General features: G+C 39.4%; 1 protein-coding gene across 1 annotated transcript; it reads right to left on the reverse strand.

Annotated features, from left to right (window-relative positions):
• Positions 1–9,140: 9,140 nt before the first annotated feature.
• Positions 9,141–11,758, reverse strand: LOC145447714 (uncharacterized). The gene has a single exon (XM_080325967.1). It carries the CDS (start codon positions 11,485–11,487, stop codon positions 9,373–9,375), a length of 2,115 nt encoding a protein of 704 aa, XP_080182093.1. The 5' UTR covers positions 11,488–11,758; the 3' UTR covers positions 9,141–9,372.
• Between the last annotated feature and the right edge of the window lie 262 nt (positions 11,759–12,020).

The raw sequence follows: 12,020 nt of genomic DNA on the forward strand, positions 1-12,020 counted from the left end.
TATTGTGAATTTGCAAGGCCAACCAAAAATTTGATAAACTTTACAGCGAAATTTGGGTTGGTAATGACTTGAGCATCATTTCCGACGCAATGACGTAGCCAGGGGCCAGCCAGATTTTTCATAAGATCTTCGTATATGATCATAAAGTAGAATATTTCATAGCAGATTTATTTGACTTGAAATTTTTATTAGCACTCAGCGCGATTTATTGTCACTCAATTTCCTGCTTTTAGTACCCCCTCCTGAAAATTTACCGAATTTAGTCTGACAATACTCGCAATTATAAGAGAACGTGTCGTCCAACATCCGACTTCGCATCTGCATTTGCAGAAAGATGATAGGTGATGATGAAACCTTTGCACAAAATGATAGCGCCGAATACTCCTGTCCTTGTCAAATGAGCCTAGCGGCATACAGAGGCGACCCGCAATATATACAAGTGACATAGGTATTGACAGAACTCATTCATTAACTTACAAAAATGTTAGCGCTTGGCGCGGTTAGTTCACGAGTGCACTATGCACGCTGACTTTTCACGACATAATTGTTATCGATTTCGATGCGTAGTAATATACGTCTTGTTGCCAGGGTTGTAATGACTCGAGTCATGACTCGACTCGAGTCACGATTTTCTGATGACTCGACTTGACTCGAGTCATTTTCTAAAAATACGGAAATGACTCAACTCGAGTCAATCTGTGTATTGACTCGACTTAGTCTCGAGTCATTGCGCATGACTCGAACCAAGTCATATGACTCGAGACCAAGACCGACATTTCATTGTGATTTCGAAGACGAGTAAAGAAACCGCCCTATCGCGTCGGGACTTTGACTTTTGGTACTGGTATACTTGAAAAAGCGACCAGAAACTGTTAAAAGTGAGGAAAATTAGTATATTACAAACGCGAACCAGTCGATATCACCAAACAGAGTTATAAAAGTGGGTTTAACAAAGCTTTAACTGGAAACTAAGCAGTCAACACAATGACTTGGACTCGGACTCGAGTCATAATACCATGACTCGGACTTGAATCTCGGGTCGATGACTTGGACTCGGTGGTGAATTAAAAATGACTCGACTTGACTCGTGTCAAAACTATAAAAGTGAGATTGACTTGTGACTCGGAGCCTTGTGACTCGGTTATAACCCTGCTATAACCCGACTCAAGAAAGGTCATCAAAATTCAACATCCAAGTGCGCAATGATTCCCAAATCTCATGTGGCCCTTTGGCCGAAAGGGTTCGCGCCATGTATTGGGCAAATAAAACAAAATCAATAGCCGCCTCATAACTGAACTTTTTGGGCTTTCTGCGGAACGAAATCACCGAAAATAATCTAAAAATCAAGTTTTTGAACGTAGACCCTTTCTATAAAAAATGGATAGAGGTGATCGCCGATCCTCATTCATGGTAGAACGTAAATAAGACTTTATCAGTTTGAGCTTCGAGAAGCTCCTCTCAGAGTTCGCAATTGAAACACAAATGGTATTGTCGGACACGAATGGTGTCGAATCAAGTAGGTGTGATTTAACTAATCACTGTAAAACATCGAACGCTGTTGCCTTACGATCAAAAGTGGTTTCACTGCTCCGCACCAGCCTTTTAAATCTGTCAATTTTCGCACCTAACTCCAATTTAACCATAGAATAATGTTCTTAATCGAAAGCTATTGTTGTTGTTGTTGTTAGTACTATACATGGTGTTAGGTAGGCTTACCATACGTCCTCTTTTAAGAGGATTTGTCCTCTTTTTTGACTTTTTTGAAAGTGTCCTCGGAGGACGCCCTTTTGTCCTCTTTTTTGAGATTTTGTCCTCTTTTTTGAAAATTTAGGTCAGATTTAGAGCAAATTGCAAGTGATATGCCGCAAATTAGCACAGAGGTGAAGCTCCGGCGGATATTTCTGAGTGAAAAACGGTGACTTTAGCTCTGAGCGAAAAGATGACTTTTTTTTTTTTTTTAGTCAACCGATCACAAAGTGGGAAAAATTCACCGGTTTTTGAGAATTCTACTCCGGTTTGGCATCTTGCAAATTTCTGAAAAAGTGTCCTCTTTTTACATTTCCAAAATATGGTAAGCATATGTTAGGCTACTATGACCTTTTACACCAGGTCTTAAGAGTCTGACAAAGCCACTAGCGTCACAACTGTCTGCCGGTGTGGATAACGAATTCAGCCACTGGTAGTATAATCCGTGGATCTGATAACAGTTTTGTGAGCTGAAACGGTATGCCTATGCCTGGATTCGCCGCTGTCGTCTTCCAATGATTGCGGGGAGTCGAATAGCGTTCGCAATAAATTAAAAAGTGTTCGACCGTCTCGTCGATATCGCACGTATCGCACAAACCCGTCTCGTGACATCCGATTCTGCGAAGGTGCCAGTGGAGTATACAGTAGCCCGTTTGCAATCTTATCAGAATTGACGAGATTGTTCGTGAGGATATGCTGCAGCTTGGCATGATTGGCCGTACAGAGGTGAACGCAATATATGTAAGAGGCATTAGTATCGACCGAACCAATGTAAAACATCGAACGCTGTTGCATTACGATCAAAAGTGGTTTCACTGCTCCGCACCCGCCTCTTAAATATGTCAATTTGCGCATCTAACTCCAATTAAACAATAGAATACTGTTCTTAATCGAAAGATATTGTTGCCGCCTTGATTCGGTTTGGTCAGGACAACGGAACCACCCCGAAATAGCCGTCTAAGTTTGAAAATATCGGCATTATTCCGAATATTCGCTTGATACAATTTCCATTATCATGGTCAATCGGTCATTGTTTTGCGGCGCTCCGATTGTTCGGAACAATTGGCCTTGCCGGCAATTTCGGAGTGCTTCCATTGACATGCTCACATTTTAATTTGTGTTTTTGGAATCAGTGCGACACTAGCTTTTGATTGAGAACATTTGATTGAATTTGAGCTCTCGGGCAGCCAGCTATTGGACTACAAATTAGAAGCTGCTTTTAGCCGGCTGTGTACACTGTGCACTGTGCAGACTCATTTTCCCACTCACTTGGAGCCTGCTGCTCCTGGCGCAGAGCCATAACCGCCAAGTGGCACCTACGACACTGGTTGGCAGTAAAACGTTGTAAAATTTTCCCACTCTAGTATAGTTTCGCTTCAACAGGTTTAAATTGACCCAAATTTCGCGTGTAGCGTTCTTTAGCCCACCTAACAATTTTATCGAATATACAGTCAAATTCGAAGAAAGTTATTTTTGAACATTTCAACTAACTGACGTGTTTTGAGTAGTTCTAGTTCTTGTTCTATTTGCTAATTTGGAAAATTATGTAGGCCTGCGAGAGCATTTTGTGCAGCTCGCGTCGGCATTTTGGAATTTCAAGTAATCAACAATATATTTAAGTGGCATATATCTTTCTAGATATAAGAACTTAAAGTTTACGCAAAAACTACTATAAAAATCATTGAAACCCCAACAAACATCACTATCACATCACTTTTAAAAGTTACCTTGCGGATCAGCTATTACGTCACATTTCTAGTTCATGATGATAAAACATGACCCGTTGATGATTTGCGACTGAAAATTGTGAATTGGTTTGGTGCGACCTTCTCGTAAAATTACTTGATTTTGGATTGACTGGGTGATGAAATAAAAATGACTCGAGTTGAGTCGGGTCAAACGGTGAAATCGGAGAAGGACTTGCGACTCGAGATGGTGACTTGGTAATCCTACGGACGCAACTTTGCAACTTTCATGCAGAATAGTAATACATCAAAAGGTCGTAGCTTGCGTTGCATAGGGTATATAGATATTTAATCAGGTCAGTATGGCAACTATGGGTATTCTTTTACCCCCGTGACGTATGTAGTTGGTTACACGATGTATGTTGTTTTTTCTCTTCATCCATGTTATTATTATCGGTGGCGAGTGAGGTGGCAGTACGCTCCGCAGCTGTAACACCAACGAATTCTTCGCCGATTGGAAATTTCTATTCCAGGGGTTCTTAACCAGGGTCCGTAGACCCCATCGGGGTACGAAGCACCACATCATGGAGTAAGAGATGCATTGTAGAATTTGTAGGCCCATATGCTGTGGAATATTTTCTTGGTCAAATTATTCAACTGGAAAATAGTCTTCGCGCTGCGCGCGATTTTGTGAATGGGCTTTCTGATTTAAATAGGTACCATCAGAAATTGTGTTTAAACTTGACAGGGGCTATGAGAAATCATATTGGAAGCACAAGGGGTACGATCACTAAAATGGTTAAGAAGCAATGCTATTACTATGGCTCAATAATGAGTGTAGTTAAGTTGTCATTGATATATCGAAGGCGAAATCCTACGCTTATTTAATGTGTGTTTAGCAATGACAGTAACAATAGCCTATATTTACCACGACGATACCAAGACCATAGGATTAGGCTGCACCGCTCAAATACTCTGATATCATACCAATCTTCAGTAGATCTTAAAATAGTCAACGTAAAGTTGTTGCATGTCATAGGTCCGCTAGTTGCAATATTATAACCCGACAGTTTTGCGATGTCATGGATGCATCCTCTCACATGATGTCTATAACTCGTTAATTAAAAAAATTCTGCCCGGCACAAAAACAATTTTATTCAAATATTTGAAAATGTGATTTTTTCCCGTGTCAAAAAGCGTTAGTAGTGCAATAGTAAATTACATTTCCACGATGTTTGTGGAATGCCCGTCTGCAAGGTCCCGTCAAATAAGGCCATTAAATATCCCTATCATTGATGCTGCGGCCCGTGGCGTCATCAAAACTAGAAAATTGGCCCTCGAGCACATTTGAGCTTGAGACCTCTGTTTTAAGTGTTAGTTCTAGTTGCAGGTTTCAAAAAGTGAGTAGTTCTAGTTTCAGTTCCGGATTTTAAGAAGTTGTTAGTTCTAGTTCTAGTTTTAGTTATTAGTTCTAGTTCTAGTTCAAATTTAGGCTTTCGTTAGTGACATCACGGTAAGCCAGGGGTGGGCAAACTACGGCCTACTGGCCGCATGCGGCCCGCCACACCGTTCTGTGCGGCCCGCGAGAGTCTGAAGAAACCTATTAGAAATATTGATATAATGCGTCCTAAAATTCGAATTAATGCTAGGACTTGATTAAACTATTTCTTAGTATATTTCACCATGATAATTCTAAGGCAGTGGTTCTCAAACTGGAGGCGTGAAAGCATCAGAAGGGGGCGCAAAGCTGAGCACGACTGAAAAAAATTTTCGCGCTCAGCGCGATTTACATCCAATTCATAGTTAGTGCTCTATATTTAGTCTGGATTTCATATTTAAAAATCTCTCATTCACAGTCGCAACCTTCCATACCATCAAACTATCCGTTTGGTTTGCTAGCATCCAAGTCGCGTTTTGTGATATGGCGGTAAGGTGCGCGCGAAATCTTTCACCATCATAAAGGGAGGGGGTGTCCTAAAAGTTTGAGAACCACTGTTCTAAGGTAAATACTTCCTATATCATTTTTTATGTTTCATTTCTGGCACGACAGTCCGATTTCAAGGACCAGGCATTTTGAAAGGTTTCAACTGCTAAACATCACAGAAATCCTAAACGAGATTGACATAATTCGGATCACGAGTGTGATTTCAGATTGACCACTCCAGTTTTATTTTCAATTCAGTAATGTGCGTATAAAAGACGATTCTCGCGTGTCTTAGGTAGATTCGTTATCTGTAAGCGTAGAATTAGGGCATTTATATTTTCTTTACACACTGTAGAAGTGGTCTGAAGCTAACAAGGTTATGATGCTGTCAGCATTGCATGTCCTGGAACGGAACGAAAAGTGGAATTAGTAAATCTATGAACAGATCGCTGCTCACAGATTTAAATTTCAATCCTGTTCTAAGAATCGGGACAACCGACTTACATCTGTATGATTTTGACAAATTGTTTATTGAGGTCGACCAGCCTATGAAATCTCGCCACTGTTTCTGACGAGTGTACGATAACAACAACGAAGTAATGTTTGGTTTGTTTTAAATAAGCATATACATTATCTCCATGTCCTCACTATATATTCAAATAAAAATATTACGTTTTGGTTTATGATCCCAATTTTATATAGTGCGGCCCGCGAATGGATTGAGATGTTGAATGCGGCCCGCGAGCTCAAAATTTTGCCCACCCCTGCGGTAAGCATACAACAGAAACAGATCAAATATTGTTATTGAAATCATCGCGATTTACCTCCAATTCACGCGTGATTCTCTACAGACTGAATTTCATATTTTTGAACTCTCTAATCAGCAGTCATAACCTTCCATGCCATCAAACAATCTGTTGGGGTTGCTAAGCAACCCGGTTTAATTTTGTGATATGACGACAGGGGGCGCGGAATTTTTCACTATCATGAAAGGGGGTGTGTCTAAAAAAGGTTGAGAATCACTGATCTATAGTGATGAAACCTGGGTTGCAGAACAGAATAACTGAGTTTTCGGTGAACTTGAATCCAGTGGTGCTCTATCTTTTCCGATCAGGACCTCTTTTCATCCCATAAATTTATATGTTGATATATTGTTCGTCGGTAGAAGTTATCATCTTTATATACCACATTTCGTTTAAAGATTCTGATTAGTACCTCCGTAGTTAATTTAGTTTCATACGTTTTCTATCTTTACACATCCGTCCTGGAGACTTAATCGGTCAATGCATTTTGTGACAGCACTCTGCTCTTTCGTAAAACGCAAAAGTTTGCAAACAATAAACATTGTATTGCTGGTATATTATGTAGAAGAGAATTGTTCACTCTGGTACATGACCCGAATATGTGACCCTTTAAGCTTGTTTTGAAACATTAAAAGAAACAGGAAGTCTGCTTTCCAAAGAAGAAAAGTGCTTATCATGATAACTTGAAAGAAGTTATCATCATTAATCTCCACATGTACTTATCATGCTAATTCTTCTTCTCCAGTTTCCAGATATTGTCACATTTTATCGGAATCGAGGAAAGCTGTTTCTGAACTGTTTTTTCTTTGGGTTTATTTCCTTGATATAAAGGGATTATTTTGCATTGTCTATTATAGACAACCAGATGAATGGAGACTGCTTGTGCTTACTAACAGCTAAGCATGAAACCGGAAGTGCATGTTGCTTCACAATAGAAATAAATATGCATCGGTTCTAGGACAGTCGATCCCTCTCGACATAGGACATTCTGTGGCCTACAACAAATACCACGTGTTCTATGCCGGAAGAGAGCCAGAGATTTGCATTCCCTAATTTCGAGGCTTTTTGTTAGTGTGTTGCATGATTAAACGCCAATTCCAAATACAAAAAGCTTTACATTTTTGGAGGTTTCTGATTTGCCGTAATATTTTACTATGAACAAGAGTCGGTCGAAGTGACCAGCGCTAGTAAGTAACAGCGTGAGCGTAAGCGTAAGCGTAAGTAACGCCATACATTTCTTCTCAATTACAAGCAGAAGTAGTCATATCTAAGACATGTCAAAACTACTTCAAGTAGAAAACGAAATGAAAGGTCTGAGAATTATTAAAAATCAATAAATATCTAAGTACATTTGATCGGGGAGAGGGTGGTCGCTTACTTTCAACAGTTGTTTGGAGGTGGCTACATACGAAATCGCAAGATGTATCACCGCATATAACGCAAAATGACTATAATGACACCGCTCATGGGTAGGAACTTCAAAAAAATATACTCAGGTACCGTGATTCAGAGGCTATTTTACAGTTTTCTTATGACGATTTACCTCATGATAGTGGTGCAGTATTATCCCTGAACTACTTTCTACTTTACAAAAAACAAATTGCAAAAGTAATTAGTTCATCCGGAAAACAGTTCAGGTAGATGTTGAAGTAGTTGAAAAACATTGCCACTTCAGTAAGTACTGCAAGTAGCCCGAATCTATTTGAGTGCCGCGAAAAAGTAAACATATTCAACATACATAATATCTCAGAAACGTGATTTGATGGAGCAAAATTACGTCGGATTCGTATTCAGCGCGCCCAAATAAGGTATAATTGACCCAAAGAAGTCCCGGCGCAAAAATCGTGTGGACCAGTGTTATCAATGACTTAAGGCATCCACACATTGAGCAAACACGTGCAGTGCAGTTATGCACCATACGTTTCTGTGACTTCATTCTACGCTCAGCTTGTTCCGACGCGGCACTGAAATCAATGAGTGGCACTTTATCAGGTGTCGGGATCCTGTCTGCTACACACTAAATCTGGCAATCTGGGTACTAAGCAAGCGTTGCGTATCTCAAATCTCTTCTGTTTCAAATACAAGCAGTCCAAAACATACGATACGGAATAGCTTGTTCAGAAATAGATACGTTAAATGGCGAGATTCGCAAGATTGCTTGCTCGTCCGATAGCAGTCGAAATAGAGAATGAAACAACAGCAACAGTGAAATATAAAGGAAAACGAGAACGGACGGCGCAACAATTAAATTAACCAATCATCAAATCAAACCAGAGCAATTAAGAGTTGTCGTGGAGAATAACGGAATGCAAATAAGGGACGGTAACTAAAAACATGACTCGTCAAAACACAGGTAAGATGAGTGTTCTTGAGATCAAAAATGTCTGAATCTCAAATACTTCAGATATTCAGTGCTAAACCAGCTAACAGAACCCATATGTGTAAAAATATCTGTAATATTCACTCACGTTACAAGAACTGCCGCAGAGACTTTATTAAGGGTCCAAAGGTCGAAGCGGCTAGATGCGAAAGACACAGGAACAACACAAGTCATCACTACTATAACAGGGAGCAGTATAGAGCACGGCTGTCACATATCAACTGAAATTGTACATGTGAATATCACAAAGCATTTTATCACACGTCAATGAATTTACGTCAGGAAATATTGGAGAACAAAATTCAATAATTGGACAGAGATGATTTTTTTTCAGATACATGAATGTAATACATGTTAACGAGTTCACCCTTGGAGTAACCCTTCGCAGTATATGCTCTCACCCGTACATTTCATCCATGATTGTTGATGCCAGTATGGACGTTCATATGTCACCGGAGGCGATTCTTCTGAGTAAACGCTCTCCCACATAAATCACATTTATGATTTTTGATGCCAGCATGTATATACAAATGAAGCTTGAGGTCACCTTTCTGATAAAATGGTTTTCCACATTCATCACACTCATGAATTTTTCTGTCAGCATGTATTTCCATATGACGCTTCATGCCACCCTTCTGAGTAAATGCTTGCCCGCATACACCGCATTTATGATTTTTGATGCTAGCATGTATATTAATATGACGCTTGCGGTATATTTTATGATTGAATACCATTCCACACACATCACATGTTTGTTTTTTGACACCAGCATGCATATCCATAGGGCGCTTGAAGCTGTCCTTCCAAGTAAATGCTTTTCCACATACACCACATTTATGTTTTTTTCACGCCAGCATGCATATTCATATGACACTTGAGGTGAGCCTTCTGAGTAAATGCTTTCCCACATACATCACATCCATGATCTTTGATGCCAGCATGGATATTCATATGAAGCTTGAGGCCACCCTTCTGAGTAAATACTTTCCCACATACATCACATCCATGATCTTTGATGCCAGCATGGATATTCATATGAACCCTGAGGCTTTTCATCTGGGCTAATGTCTTCCCACATACATCACATTTAATACCTTTGCTGCCAATATGCGTTTTCATATGACAATTGTGATGAATCTTTCTAATGAATGCTTTCCCACATATCTCACATTGATGTTTTTTAACGCCATCATGAGTATTCATATGAAGTTGAAGGCAACGGTTACTAGTAAATGCTTTATCACATACATCACATATATGATTTTTGATGCCAGCATGCATTTTCATATGAAGCTTGAGGCCACCCTTCTGAGTAAATGCTTTCCCACATACATCACATTCATGATCTTTGATGCCAGCATGGATATTCATATGTGGCGTGAGTTCATGTTTACAAGTAAATGCTTTTCCACATATACCACACTCATGTTTTTTGATGCCTGCGTGCATCTTCATATGAACCCTGAGGCTTTTCATCTGGGCTAATGTCTTCCCACATACATCACATTTAATACCTTTGCTGCCAATATGCGTTTTCATATGACAATTGTGATCAATCTTCCTAATGAATGCTTTCTCACATATCTCACATTGATGTTTTTTGACGCCATCATGAGTATTCATATGAAGTTTAAGGCAACGGGTACTAGTAAATGCTTTATCACATACATCACATTTACGATTTTTGATGCCGGAATGCATCTCCATATGAATATTGAGTTCATTCTTCCTCAAAAATGGTTTACCACAAACATCACATTCATGATTTTTGACACCAGCATGCATATCCATATGAAGGTTGAGGTGGGCCTTCTGAGTGAATGCTTTCCCACATACATCACATGCATGGTTTTTGATGCCAGCATGCCTATTCATATGTTGCCCGAGGTTATGTTTAAGAGTAAATGCTTTTCCGCATACATAACATTTATGTATTTTGACGCCAGCATGCATATACATATGAGACTTGAGGCAAGCCTTCCTAGTAAATGCCTTCCCACATACATCACATTCATGATTTTTATTGCCAGCATGCATATCCATGTGACACTTGAGGTGAATCTTCTGAGTAAATGCTTTCCCACACACCTCACATTCGTGATTTCTGATGCCAGCATGGATACTCACATGTTTCCTGAGGGCATTTTTCCGAGAGAATGCTTTTCCGCATACATCACATTTATGATTATCGATGCCTGAATGCATATCCATATGAGCATTGATTTCAGCCGTTCTGATAAATGTTTTACCACATACATCGCATTCGCGATTTTTGATGCCTGAATGCATCTCCATATGAACCTTGAGTTCATTCTTCCTCATAAATGGTTTATCACAAACATCACATATATGCTTTTTGACACCAGCATGCATATCCATATGAAGATTGAGGTCGCCCTTCTGGGTAAATGCTTTCCCACATACATCACATCCATGGTCTTTGATGCCAGCATGGATATTCATATGTTGCCTGAGGTAATGCTTATAAGTAAATGCTTTTCCACATATAGCACATTTATGTTTTTTGATGCCAGCGTGCATATTCATATGTTGCCTGAGGCTACTCTTCTCAGCTAATGCTTTCCCACATACATCACATTCATGATTTTTCATTCCTGCATGCATATCCATATGAAGGTTGAGGTGGGCCTTCTGAGTAAATGCTCTCCCACATACATCACATTCATGTCTTTTGACGCCAGCGTGCATATCCATATGATACTTGAGGTAGCTCTTCAGATGAAACGATTTCCCACATATACCACATTCATGACTTTTGATGCCAACATGCATATTCATATGTCGCTTGAGGTCACCCTTCATAGTAAATGTTCTCCCACATACATCACATATATGAGTTTTGGTGTAGACGTTTCGAGAGAATTCTTTTTTGGCAACATCGCATGGATCTTTCAAGTCGTGATGAATAGATAATTTTTCTGACTCCATGTCGCTCTTTTTATGGGAATGACAATGGTGTTTATTTATTACAGTGGTAATAATATCTGTTTTCAAGTTCAAAGTGGTTATTACATATTTTCCACAATTTCTTCAGTGTATATACCGGTAAGTAGTTCTATGACAGCATGGCATGGTCTGATAAATATGAAACTAGGAAAGTGTCGAACTAATCTTAATAAAGAGAAGCATTAGGCGGTAGAGAGCGCCATTGTCATGTTATTATATCTTGCAACAAAAATAATATAACATATTTTTACAATTTGATCGGAATTAATCGAATATCATCAATACGAGCATCAGTTTGATCACTTTTGATCAAATCAAAATATAGTCACACAGTAACATTATAAAAAAGGTAATGAGAGAACACTATAAATTTTCAACAAATCACCCATCACCTGGCAGAGCAACGAAAAGCTAGGTGGTAAAGGTGCATCCGTATCGTCTGGTGTCGGGAACGTATGGCTGGCCTTCACAACGAAGATTTTATTGAAGTTCTCAATAACACGTTTCATATTCTT

This window comes from Botryllus schlosseri, chromosome 1 (genome assembly GCF_051294905.1).
Source record: "Botryllus schlosseri isolate E-star chromosome 1, Bs_hap1, whole genome shotgun sequence".
Classification (NCBI taxonomy): Eukaryota; Metazoa; Chordata; class Ascidiacea; order Stolidobranchia; family Styelidae; genus Botryllus; species Botryllus schlosseri.